Raw genomic sequence first — 14,378 nt, 5'->3', positions numbered from 1 at the left:
AAAGTGTTCGCCTGTCCTGTAAATCTGTAAACTTCATACATGAAACATACATACACATACAATACATACTGAAAATTTATGGAGTTGTATGAACAGTAGAATTCCATCACACAACTTTTGTTTTGAAGCTGCTGACTAACATTAAAGTGCACATTTTTTAAATCACCACAGTAATGATTCATCTTCACAGAGCTGTATTCTTTCAATGCAAACAGTATCTAAGGCAGCATTTTAAAGGTGTTAGTCTAGTCTGGACTTGTATTTGTTCCTGAAACTTGGCATCTTTTGGCCTGTACAAGTGCATCAACACCAGGTGTCATGTCCTGACTAGCTGTCACTTTCAGTTTTCCTTTTTTCTCCATGAACTGTCCGATTTCCTCTCGTAGATCAAAGAAATGCCTCAGCACAGCGCCTCGGCTTAACCATCTCACTTCAGTGTGGTATGGCAGGCTGTGGGTAATGTTGCTGTCGCTGAGAAGTTTGTCAAACTGACGATGGTTCAGACCTCTGGACCGGATGAAATTTACAGTGCGAACAACCACCTCCATGACGTGGTCCATTTTCAGCGACTTGCAACACAATGCCTCCTGGTGCAAAATACAGTGAAATGTCCAGAAACGATCTCCTCCATTAAGGGCTTGTACTTTGTCTTTGAACTTTGTCGCGACACCTGCTTTCTTTCCGACCATGGATGGCGCGCCGTCTGTAGCCAGGCTGACAGCGCGGGACCAGTCCACTCCAACTCTGTCCAATGCAGCAACGACAGAGCCGAAAATGTCCTCGGCTGTTGTGGTGTCCATCATTGGCACCAACTCAAGAAACTCTTCAGTAACAGTCAATGTCTCATCAACTCCTCGAATAAATATGGCCAGTTGGGCCACGTCTGTGATGTCAGTGCTCTCGTCAATTGCCACGGAAAATGCAATAAATGACTTGACTCTCTGTTTCAATTGACTGTCTAAATCTGCCGATAGTTCCGAAATCCTCTCTGCTATAGTATTCCTCGTCAGGCTAATATTGGCAAAAGCTTGTCGCTTCTCGGGACATACAAGTTCAGCCGCCTTCATCATGCATCGTTTAACAAAGTCACCGTCGGAATACGGCTTCGATGCTAATGCTATTTCGCTAGCAATTAGGTAGCTGGCTTTTACCGCTGCTTCACTGACTTCTCGGCTCTGGATGAAAGTTGACTGCTGTTTCCTCAGACCCGCCAGCAATTCGTTAATCTTATCTCTTCTCAGTTGTCCTTGCAAGCCGTCATATTTTTCGCTGTGATGAGTCTCGTAGTGGCGTCGAATATTATATTCCTTCAATACCGAAACTTGTTGCAAACACACCAAGCACGAAGGTTTTCCGTGCATCTCTGTAAATAAATAGGACGTGGTCCATTTTTCTTTGAAAATTCTACACTCCTTATCTACTTTTCTCCGTTTGGATAACGACATTTTGGCTAATGAGGGTGTAGCGGAGAGGTAGAGACCAAGGTATTAACAACGTCGTAACAAGCAGCAGATGGCGCATTGATACCGTCTGCTGTTTTCAGTCTGTCTCAGTGATGCGGCTTGTCTTCTACTCTGATGGAAAGAGTGCGCCCCTTAGCGGATAATCCATGAATTGCAGCGAATTAAAAATATTAATTCCATGTCTTTTATGCATTTTTTCCACTTTCAAATTATCCTGCGGGCCTGATCGAACCTCCTTGGGGGCCGGTTCCGGCCCGCGGGCCGTATGTTTGACACCCCTGCTCTAGACCCAAACTGTTACAGACCTATATCTATCTTACCCTGCCTTTCTAAGGTCTTCGAAAGCCAAGTTAAATAGATCACCGACCATTTCGAATCCCACCGTACCTTCTCCGCTATGCAATCTAGTTTCCGAGCTGGTCATGGGTGCACCTCAGCCACGCTCAAGGTCCTAAACAATATCATAACCGCCATTGATAAAAGACAATACTGTGCAGCGGTATTCATTGACCTGGCCAAAGCTTTCGACTCTGTCAATCACCACATTCTTATCAGCAGACTCAACAGCCTTGCTTTCTCAAATGACTGCCTCGCCTGGTTCACCAACTACTTCTCAGACAGAGTTCAGTGTGTCAAATCGGAGGGCCTGTTGTCCGGACATCTGGCAGTCTCTATGGGGGTGCCACAGGGTTCAATTCTTGAGCTGACTCTTTTCTCTGTATACATCAATGATGTCGCTCTTGCTGCTAGTGATTCTCTGATCCACCTCTACGCAGACGACACTATTCTGTATACTTCTGGCCCTTCTTTGGACACTGTGTTAACTAACCTCCAGACGAGCTTCAATGCCATACAACTCTCCTTCCGTGGCATCCAACTGCTCTTAAATGCAAGTAAAACTAAATACATGCTCTTCAACCGATCACTGCCCGTCCAGCATCACTACTCTGGACGGTTCTGACTTAGAATATGTGGACAAATACCTAGGTGTCTGGTTAGACTGTAAACTCTCCTTCCAGACTCACATTAAGCATCTCCAATCCAAATTAAATCTAGGATCGGCTTCCTGTTTCACAACAAAGCATCCTTCACTCATGCTGCCAAACATACCCTCGTAAAGCTGACCATCTTACCGATCCTTGACTTCGGCGATGTCATTTACAAAATAGCCTCCAATACTCTACTCAGCAAATTGGATGCAGTCTATCACAGTGCCATCCGTTTTGTCACCAAAGCCCCATATACTACCCACCACTGCGACCTGTATGCTCTTGTTGGGTGGCCCTCGCTTCATATATTCGTCGCCAAACCCACTGGCTCCAGGTCATCTATAAGTCTTTGCTAGGTAAAGCCCCGCCTTATCACAGCTCACTGCTCACCATAGCAGCACCCACCTGTAGCACGCGCTCCAGCAGGTATATTTCACTGGTCACCCCCAAAGCCAATTCCTCCTTTGGCTGCCTTTCCTTCAAGATCTCTGCTGCCAATGACTGGAACGAATTGCAAAAAAGAATCAGAGGCTGGAGGCTCATATCTCCCTCACTAACTTTAAGCATCAGCTGTCAGAGCAGCCCACAGATCATTGCACCTGTACATAGCCCATCCAACTACCTCATCCCCATATTGTTTCTTTTTTTCTTTTTTCTCCTTTGCACCCCAGTATCTCTACTTGCACATTCATCTTCTGCACATCTATCACTCCAGTGTTTAATTGCTAAATTGTAATTACTTCGCCACTATGGCCTATTTATTGCCTTACAGTGGGGCAAAAAAGTATTTAGTCAGCCACCAATATTGCAAGTTCTCCCACTTAAAAAGATGAGAGGCCTGTCATTTTCATCATAGGTACACTTCAACTATGACATGTCATGAAGCATTATCACCATAATAATCATATAAGCCAGATAGGCCTGTCACATACATGCCCTTATGTAAGTCATCAGTCAGAGGGTGTTTTGTCCTGCTCCTAAAATCTGCTCCTGCATTCATCCCAGTCATCAGAAATAGCATTGGGGTAGGTTCATGTCTGACATTACAATGATAATGTAATATGGTCAATTTCAGAAAATGTATAAATAACAAACATACTGTTGACAAGTAGGCTATGGTGTAATGGAGTGTTTTGCCTTGTGGTAAATTTTGTGGGTTTTGAAACTTATGTAGGAGGTGTTAACCAGTTGTGGAAAAAGTGCTCAATTGTCATACTTGAGTTAAAGTAAAGATAACTTAAAAGAAAATGACTCAATTAAGTCACCCAGTAAAATACTACTTGAGTAAAAGTCTAAAAGTATTTGGTTTTAAATGTACTTAAGTATCAAAAGTACAAGTATAAACCATTTCAAAATCTTTATATTATTAAGCAAACCAGACGGCACTTTAATTATTATTATTATTTTTTTTACAGATAGCCAGGGACACACTCCAACACTCAGACACCATTTACAAACGAAGCATTTGTTTAGTGAGTCCGACAGATCAGAGGCAGTAGGGATGACCAGGGATGTTTTCTTGATAAGTGTGTGAATTGGACCATTTTCTTGTCAAACTTTAACGAGTACTTTTGGGTGTCAGAGAAAATGTATGGAGTAAAAAGTACATTTCCTTTAGGAATGTAGTGAACTAAAAGTTGGCAAAAATAGAAATCGTAAAGTAGACAGACCACAAAAAGACTTTACCACTGAAGGGTGGGACTAATAACAAGATAAACAATGTAGGGCATACGGGATCTGTGAAATGTGTATAGGTGCGGAGCTATTGTGAAATAGCACAGTTACAAGTGGAAATCAAACTGGATGGACAACAGAAATAGAGGAAGGACTAAGAACAAACAAGAGAGAACTATTATAAAGTCGACTGTGTCTGTAAAATGTGTATAAGATGTATAAATTGAAGGTAAAAACAGAAATGTTTATCAGTTTACTCCAATTGGGGGATCGGTGGTAGGGTTTGCGGGGAATAATAATAAAGGTATACTCTTTAAAAAAGTATGTATGTCTATGTAGGTATGTGTATGTATATATGTGTATATGTATGCATACGTGAATGGATATATATATTTACCCAAAAAAATATGGGGATTGGAAATGATGCAGACAATTACATTGGAAGCATCATTCTTTCCGCAATATTAAGCTGATCCACCCCCCCAAAAAGAAGTTAGAAAAAAATAAATAAATAATAATAATAATAAAAAATAAAAAAAGACTTTACCACTGGTCATAACCTGCCATGATATAACTACCATGGTAGGTTTTGGGGGTTTTGACACTCATGTCGTTATGACTGTGTCATAATGTGTTATAGCGCTGGGTGTCAAGTAAAGTGTTACCATTTATTTAATATCTGAATCCTATGAATTAAAATGACCAATTTGGGTGCAATCAATTAGATTAAGTTCTCAGACAAAATGTAAAAATGGGGGGATATCCCTGCACTGTCCATATTTTAAAATGTGTAACTAAATCAAGCCAATCATAATTGAGTAATCTTTATCAAATGAAAATGTAGTCTAAGTTATTTCAAATGGCACATTAGGCTATAATAATTTTCCATGTTACGATTAAATGTTTGAGTGAAATATAGGCCTACTACTTTTTTTAGTATCTTGGATTTTACATTCATCAGCCTTTCGGTTTCCGATGCTCCTGATATGTCGTTATTTCATTGGGGGCGGGAATAGAGAACCTAGACGCCAAAAGTTGCAGCTGTCTGGTATCAACGTGAGATCAGCTAAATCACTGGTTTATTCTTGTGGGTTTTGCATTGCAATCAATCTTATTTTAGTACGCAGGCGCATGTATACTCCCGTTAATATCATTTTAGAAATCCAGCAATAACACAGTACTATGTAAGAAGTTCAGCTTCTTCGTTGCAATTGGCCATATTGATATTGCCTTATCTTTCACTGTGAATATTACAGTAATGTTGCCACATTATGCCACAACTAATTATTGTCATTACAGATTCCAGTCCGTGAGAGTATTCAGATATTACCAGATAATCTGGTAAGATTGACCACACATTAGAGGGCAAAAACATGTGACTTGTCTCAGATTGGATGGCACTCACTTTCTGCGGCCCCATTCTCTATTCTCTTTCTGAAGTGCACTAATTCACTTCCCCTCATAGATTTCAAAGCATTGGATTGGTGTGAGAGCAGCTCCACCTTTTTCTTCTTACACAAATCCCATGCTTTCAATATATGCAGTGAACGAGTACATCCTTCGGGGAGAAAGGTGAATGAGTACACAGTTGCTAGTGAAAATCTACACACACCTTGCAGTCTTCACATTTTGCTGCCCTAAAATTGAAATCTAAAAAGTGATTAAATTGGATTTTATACCTACCGACCTACAATCTACTCCACATTTTCAAAGTGAATGAAAAATTATAGAAAATGCTTTTAATTAATGTCTTGATTTCATGTGTTTTCACACCTAAGTTAATTATTGGTGGAAGCACCTTTGGCAGCCATTGCAACTGTGAATTATTTTTAATAAGACTCTACCAACTTTGCACAACTCTTAAGGCAACATACAATATATCCATTGTTTTTATCAAAATTACTCGGGAATCATTGATGGACCTCAATATTCAAACCTTGTCTCTGTTTTTCAATCAGATTTTAGTCAAGATTAAAACTGGAACACTCAACACCGGTCCGAAAGCCATTCGGGTGTGTCTTTGGCATTACAATTTGTGTAATTGTCCCACTGAAAAATAAAATAAACTTTACCCTGGGATTAAGTTTTCAGAAGACTATGGCGGGTTTTCCTTTTAACCTTATATTCATTTTGATCCTGACAAACTGCCCAGTCCCTGCCAGTGACAAGCATACCCATAACATGATGCTGCCGCCACAGTACTGGAAATTACAGAGGACCAACAACATTGCAGTAACTTCAAATTACTGACCTTTATGAAAAAGTTAAAATAAGGAAGTCTGTGTTGAAAGAAAATCTGTTCCATGGGCCTCCTGAGTGCTTCAGGCATCACTACATATCCGGGTTTGATCCCGGGCTGTGTCGCAGCCGGCCGCGACTGAGAGACACATGAAGCGACACACAATTGTCCCAGCATCCGGGTTAGGGAAGGGTTTGGCCGGTCGCAAGTTGTACGGTGTTTCCTCCGACACATTGGTGCGGCTGGCTTCCGGGTTAAGCAAACAGTGTGTCAAGAAGCAGTGTGGCTTGGCAGGGTCGTGTCTCGGAGGAAGCATGGCTCTCGACCTTCGCGTCTCCCGAGTCTGTATGGGAGTTGCAGTGATGGGATAAGACTAACTACCAATTGGATATCACAAAATTGGGGGAGAAAAATAAATAACAATCCACTCCAAATCATCCATTGGGTTTGCTATAAGGCTGTTAAGTAATACAACACAGCAAAGAAATTACAATTAAAAACTACAGGTTTGGGTCAAATTCAATACAACACACCACAGGGTGAACCACTCTCTATTTTTAAGTATTGTGGCAGCAGCATCATGTTATGGTTATACGTTTCACCAGGATGGACTGGAAAGCCAAGGTAAAGGTTTAGAGAAACACGTCTCGATCTTCTGAAAACTTAACCCTGGGATAGTTTATTTTTAAATTACACACATTTTAAAGCCAAAGACACACCAGAATAGCTCAGCCCTGACTTAAATTTGCTTGAAAATCTGAGAAGGATTGAATATTGCTGTCCATCAAAGATTTCCAACCAAATTTATTGAGATTGAGAAATGTTGACAAAACCGCTTTAATGGCTGCCAAAGGTGCTTCCACCAAGTATATGCAATCAAGACATCTTTTGTTTTGCATTTTCTGCTAATTTGGAATGTGGAGTAGGTTGTGAGATCAGTAGTAAAAAAAAAATGTAATCCAGTTTTGAATTTAAAGCAGCAACATTTGAAGACTGCAAGGGGTGTAGACTTTCACTAGGCATTGTACTTTGGGGAAGGGAGTGAAGTGCATTCTTTGAGGCTAAGGGGAAAGATTTGGACTGCACACACTGACCTCTCATTCTCTTCCTGTGTTAGATCCCAGTCACTCCAGTAGTTGGCCATGGTTGGCCTAAACCGAGAGAACAAAATGGTTCCTGTCTCAATGTGGTGTCAAAGGTTAGAGATTAAACAATCAGGTTAAATCATTTTGACAAAATGACTGAATATCCATTTAATCTTCCTAGCTCACATCTTCTCATTCTTTTCCACATGCAGGTGGACTATCTTATATGGTACACAATTATAGGGGAGATCGCTATGGCAACGGTAAACATGGTCTTGGTAGACACTGACTCCAATACGAATCTGTTGCAGAAGCACACTGTCCGTTTCCAGGTAGGCTTTCAATCGATGGTGTATAGAGCAATTTTTTGTTTACAAACATGTTCCAGTGATGTGCATGCATTCTCCTGTCAAATAGCTCTTTTGCAGAGTAGCTATATGCTGATGTTGGGACTTTGACAAACTTAAAGGGATACTTTGCGATTTTGGCAATGAGGCCCTTTATCTACTTCCCCAGAGGCAGATGCACTTGTGGATACCATTTTTTGTCTCTGCATGCAGTTTGAAGGAAGTTGCTAACTAGCTGGTGCAAGGACGGGAAGTCTAGGGTATCTGCTAGCTTCTAGTTATTGCGCTAACCGATACCCATAGACTTCTAGTCATGCGCTAACGCTAGTTAGCATTGGCCCGCAAAACTACCTCTACCTTCATACTGGAGACAGAGACATGATTGTCAAAATCATTGCCAAAGTATCCCTTTAATAGTGAATGTGGGTGATGACCATGAAAACACATGACTGATGGTTATAGTTATGCATCCGGGAAATATCTGTCTGAGTTGGGGTCAATTCCATTTCAATTCAATCTTGGAATTTCTGTTTACTTCCTGCATTGACTAAACTGAAATGGAATTGACACCTACCCTGGTACAGTACATTTGGAAAGTATTCAGACCCCTTTTCCACATTTTGTTACGTTACAGCCTTATTCTAAAGTTTGATTAAATTGTTTTTTCCCCTCAGTCTACACACAACCCCATAATGACAAAGCAAAAACAGGTTTTTAAAAATTAACTGAAATATTACATTTACATATAGTACCAGTCAAAAGTTTGGACACAAGGGTTTTTCTTTATTTTGACTATTTTCTACATTGTAGAATAATAGTGAGGACATCAAAACTATGAAATAAGTCATATGGAATCATGTGTTAAACAAATAAAAATATATTTGAGATTCTTCAAAGTAGCTACCCTTTGCCTTTGACAGCTTTCCACACTTGGCATTCTCTCAACCAGCTTCACCTGGAATACTTTTCCAACAGTTCCCACACATGCTGAGCACTTGTTTGCTGCTTTTCCTTCACTCTGCGGTCCAACTCACCCAAACCATCTCAATTAGGTTGAGGTTGGGTGATTGTGGAGGCCAGGTCATCTGATGCAGCACTCCATCACTCTCCTTGGTCAAATAGCCCTTACACAACCTGGAGGTGTGTTTTGGATCATTGTCTTGTTGAAAAACAAATTTTAGTCCCACTAAGCGCGAACCAGATGGGATGGCGTATTGCTGCAGAATGCTGTGGTAGCCATGCTGGTTCAGTGTGCCTTGAATTCTAAATAAATCACCGACAGTGTCACCAGCAAATCACTATCACGGTGGTTGGAACCAAAAATCTAAAATTTGGCCTCATCAGACCAAAGGACAGATTTCCACCGGTCTAATGTACGTTGCTTGTTTCTTGGCCCAAGCTACTCTCTTCTTCGTATTGGTGTTCTTTAGTAGTGGTTTCTTTGCAGCAATTCGACCATGAAGGCCTGATTCACTGTCTCCTCTGAACAGTTGATGTTGAGATGTCTGTTGATGTCTGTTACTTGAACTCTGAAGCATTTATTTGGGCTGCAATCTGAGGTGCAGATAAGTCTAATGAACTTGTACTCTGCAGCAAAAGTAACTCTGGGTCTTACTTTCCTGTGGCGGAAATGAGAGCCAGTTTCATCATAGCGCTTAATATTTATTGAGATTGCACTTGAAGAACCTTTTCAAAGTTTGACATTATCCAGATCGACTGACCTTAATGTCTTTAAAGTAATGGACTGTCGTTTCGCTTTGCTGTTATTGCTGTAATATGGACTTGGTCTTTTACCAAATAGCTATCTTCTATATACCACCCCTACCATGTCACAACACAACTGATTGGCTCAAACGGGTTGGAAAGAATTCCACAAATTAACTTTCAACATGGCACACCTGTTATTGAAATTAATTCCAAAAGGTGACTACCTCATGAAGCAGGTTGAGAGAATGCCAAGAGTGTGCAAAGCTGTTATCAAGGCAAAGGGTGCCTACTTTGAAGAATCTCAAATATAAAATATTTTGATTGTTTATCACTTTTTTTGGTTAATACATGATTCCATATGTTATTTCACAAAGAAAAACCCTGGAATGAGTAGGTGTCAACTTTTGAATGGTGCTGTAAGTATTCATACCCTTTACTCAGTACTTTGTTGAAGCACCTGAGACAGTGATTACAGCCTCAAGTCTTCTTGGGTATGACGCTACAAGCTTGGCACACCTGTATTTGGGGAGTTTCTCACATTCTTCTCTGCAGATCCTTTAATCTCTGTCAGGTTGGATGGGGAGCGTCGCTGCACAGCTATTTTCTGGTCTCTTCAGAGATGTTTGATCGGGTTCAAGTCTGGGCTCTGGTTGGGCCACTCAAGGAAATTCAGAGACTTGTCCTGAAGCCACTCCTGTGTTGTCTTTGCTGTGTGCTTAGGGTCGTTGTCCTGTTGGAAGGTGAACCTTCGCCCAGTCTGAGTTCCTGAGTACTCTGGAGCAGATTTTCATCAAGGATCTCTCTCTACTGTGCTCTGTTCATCTTTCCCTTGATGCTGACTAGTCTCCCAGTCCCTGCCGTTGAAAAACATCCCGCCTGCATGATACTACCACCACCGTGCTTCACCGTAGGGATGGTGCCAGATTTCCCCAAGATGTGACGCTTGGCATTCACACCAAAGAGTTCAAGCTTGGTTTCAACAGACCAGAGAATCTTGTTTTGCATGGTCCGAGTCCTTTAGGTGCCTTTTTTAATGACGAGTGGCTTCCATCTGGCCACTCTACCATGAAGGCCTAATTTGGTGGAGTGCTGCAGAGATGGTTGTCCTTGTGGGAGGTTCTCCCATCTCCAGAGTTCCATTGGGTTCTTGGTCACTTCCCTGACCAAGGCCCTTCTCCCCCGATGACTCAGTTTGGCCGGGCGGCCAGCTCTAGGAAGAGTCTTGGTGGTACCAAACTAATTCCATTTAAGAATGATGGAGGCGGCCTCCCGGGTGGCGCAGTGGTCTGCGCCACCAGAGTCTCTGGGTTCGCGCCCAGGCTCTGTCGCAGCCGGCCGCGACCGGGAGGTTCGTGGGGCGACGCACAAATTGGCATAGCGTCGTCCGGGGTAGGGAGGGTTTGGCCGGTAGGGATATCCTTGTCTCATCGCGCTCCAGCGACTCCTGTGGCGGGCCGGGCGCAGTGCGCGCCAACCAAGGGGGCCAGGTACACGGTGTTTCCTCCGACACATTGGTGCGGCTGGCTTCCGGGTTGGAGGCGCGCTGTGTTAAGAAGCAGTACGGCTGGTTGGGTTGTGCTTCGGAGGACGCATGGCTTTCGACCTTCGTCTCTCCCGAGCCCGTACGGGAGTTGTAGCGATGAGACAAGGTAGTAATTACTAGCGATTGGATACCACGAAAATTGGGGAGAAAATGGGATAAAAAAAAATGAAAAAAAAATGGAGGCCACTGTGTTCTTGTGGACCTCCAATGCTGCAGAAAAGTTTTGGTACCCTTCCCCAGATCTGTGCCTCGACACAATCGTGTCTTGGAGCTCTATGGACAATTCCTTCGACCTCTGCTTGGTCTCTGACATGCACTGTCAACTGTGGGACCTTTTTGTATAGGCAGGTGTGTGCTTTTCCAAATCATGTCCAATCAATTGAATTTACCACAGGTGGACTCCAAGTTGTAGAAACATCTCAAGGATGATCAATGGAAACAGGATGCACCGGAGCTCAATTTCAAGTCTCATAACAAAGGGTCTGAATACTTAAATAAGGTATTTGTTTTTATTTTTAATACATTTGCAAACATTTCTAGAAACCTGTTTTCGCTTTGTCATTATGGGCTATTGTGTGTAAATTGTTTTCCTCATCAATGTGATGAAGGGGTATGAATACTTTCCAAATGTCTATTGTATGTATGTCTATTGTATCAATGCTATGGTTCAATATTCAAATTTAATTGAAAGTAATCTATTTCTCAGTTATCCACACCCCCTCCTACTCCTGAACCAACCCCTGTGGTGGGACTAACAATGGGTACTCCTGTGATTGGTCAGTTTGGCGAAGCAGTCCAACCTGTATCCTTTGGGAATAGCACACGTCATGACATGCAGAACCATTGTTTTTCATTTTTTGGCAAACTACTTGTTGATATACAGAGACACGTAGGCAACTTTGTTTTAATTGAAAAACTATTCAGAGAACACACAGAAGAGCCTACACTACAGTTGCTTTAAAGAATCACAACCTTGACACTATGTACTGAATGTTCTTATTAGGGGTGCTGGCAGCAAAGCTGCAAGAAAACATTTTGTTTTGATGGATTTTTTTTCACACTTGTTCAGTATCGCAATGCACGATTGGTAAAAACAATTATACTTTGGCAATATGGACCTATAGGTGGTGCTGTAATAAGCATTCTAAGGCTCAGCCCCAGTTCCCTGTTTGACGTATAAACATGAAGCTTGGTATATCAGTGTTTCTCATAAGGAACAAATTTGACTCATGAGGTCTTGCCATATTGGATTTTAAATAAAATCTTAATCTTCTCATGAGCTGTAAATCTGATTGACTCGGAACTCCAAATATACAGTATTTTCACGATGTCAGTCGCTACTATGTTTAAATATTGTGTTCTGAATTAAACCCTAATAAGTAAACTTGAAACTGATTTGAGGGTTTTGTGGTCAGTAGTAGGAAGGTGTATGCTGAAGCAGGTGTTGATCTCAAACATGGAAACGGCATGCAATTCAGTTGTGAATCTCAAACTGTTAGCGTTTATGCTAGTGATAAAGACATCTAAGGTTTAGGTCCACCCATGCAACCACAACTCAATCTCTCAATTTAAGGAACAAACATCTTCGAAAATCATCATGAACCGTACATCCGATTGACAACTCAATGTATGTTAAGAGTTAAAGGACAATTCCACACTCTCTTTTGTTATTTATTTCATTAGTCCATTGTTGACGGTCAACACTGTTTTGCCTGGCAGCACTCAAGTTTCCAAGATATGTAACTATCAAAATACAGAAATCATCCCCGTATGATGCATTTTGGAATATAACTTTCTATTTTCCCAAAATATTTGTCTCAATAGGCTAGAATCCTAATTTGACCTCAACTAACATTGAACTTGTTTTGAATTTTTACAAGGGAGGATGTATAATGCTTCCATGCAACTCTCTTTAAGCCTGCTCATAGCCAGCACCACGTTTTATTGCTGCTTGCAGCTATATTTACTTTTCCATTCTTATGCTACACTGCATTGGTTTAAATGGGGTGAGGCGTAGTGCCAATATACTGAGATTTCCTGTTCTTTGACTCAGGGTCAGCTAACTCTTCTGGGTGTGTCACTGGGGGGAGAGTGCTCTATTAACCCCAGCAGCCGCATGCCCATCCTTTTCACTCACAACACCATCACAGGCTGTACCTTCAGGTGAGACTACACTACCCATCCATCATGCTCATCCCTTAGTGACAGTGCCCTGTCCACCTGGCTTTTCCATTTGTAGTTTTATATGCAGTCCGGTCCAAAATTATTGGTGTCTTTTTTTTCTTCTCATTATCAAGGGTGCCAATCATTTTGGACCTGACTGTACATCCGTTACAATCGCATCTGTTGTTGTGGCAACTTGAAACGCACGTATTTGTTAATCGTCTTGCTTTTCGAAAGAAGCTCATAGATGCATAGTCACAGCACTCAAGTATGAGCTTCTTTCAAGGTACAGAAAGTTCATAATTTTTCAGCGAAATATCCCTTCAAAAAAAAGTTCCTGAACCTCTTTGCAGCATTTAGTTCATTATTTTCTGTGTCTCTCTCATTCTTTGTCAATTCTTAGTTCTCCCTCGAGTAACTGCTCTAAGCTGCGCTCCCAGCTCTATAGGGTCCTCCGGGGGGTTGCCACACCCAACCTGGTTGCCATGACTGTGGGGTCACAACCAGACTGGGCAAGAGTCATCACACAGGCATGCTCTGTGACGCCACAGGTGAGTCTGTTAAAAGGATAGTAAACTATCCCTTTAATGCTTTACCTCAGGCAGATTCTTAATTTACTCATTTAAATATTACATTTGGCACATGCCAACGGCACAGCGTGAGTAGGCAATGATGCTCGTCTTTAAAGGCACAGTTACTTCCAAAATCAACAGTGTTTTGTCGGTGTGTTGATATTCCTCAATGTCAGTGTTAGAAAAATGTACTTCATGTAATTGAGTTTTTAATATTTTGTGGAATACTAGATGTATGGTGCATTCGGAAAGTATTCAGACCCCTTCACTTATTCCACATTATTACGTTCCGGCCTTATTCTAAAATGTATTATATATATTTTTTTCATCAATCTACACACAATACTCCATAAAATTTTTGCAAAAAAATGCCTTATTTACATAAGTATTCAGAACCTTTTGCTATGAGACTCGAAATTGAGATCAGGTGCAACCTGTTTCAATTGATCATCCTTGATGTTTGTACAACTTGATTGGCGTCCACTTGTGGTTAATTCAATTGATTGGACACCTGTCTAAATAAGGTCCCACAGTTGACAGTGCATATCAGCAAAAATCAAGCCATGAGGTCGAAGGAATTTGTTGAGGTACAGATT

At 41.5% G+C, this 14,378-nt stretch overlaps 1 protein-coding gene across 1 annotated transcript in view; it reads left to right on the top strand.

Annotated features, from left to right (window-relative positions):
- Positions 1-14,378, top strand: part of LOC129854417 (tectonic-3-like) — a 31,322-nt gene that overhangs the window by 7,685 nt on the left and 9,259 nt on the right. Inside the window, exons 7-12 of the mRNA XM_055921454.1 lie at positions 5,426-5,467; positions 7,483-7,563; positions 7,663-7,782; positions 11,754-11,849; positions 13,107-13,210; positions 13,614-13,761. Of these exons, the coding sequence (XP_055777429.1) occupies positions 5,426-5,467; positions 7,483-7,563; positions 7,663-7,782; positions 11,754-11,849; positions 13,107-13,210; positions 13,614-13,761 (591 nt within the window). The remainder of the gene's footprint in view (positions 1-5,425; positions 5,468-7,482; positions 7,564-7,662; positions 7,783-11,753; positions 11,850-13,106; positions 13,211-13,613; positions 13,762-14,378) is intronic.

The sequence above is a fragment of the Salvelinus fontinalis genome, chromosome 1 (assembly GCF_029448725.1).
Source record: "Salvelinus fontinalis isolate EN_2023a chromosome 1, ASM2944872v1, whole genome shotgun sequence".
NCBI classification, from domain to species: Eukaryota; Metazoa; Chordata; class Actinopteri; order Salmoniformes; family Salmonidae; genus Salvelinus; species Salvelinus fontinalis.
The sequence above is the reverse complement of the archived record's forward strand: the minus strand, read 5'-3'. Positions and strand labels throughout refer to the sequence as shown.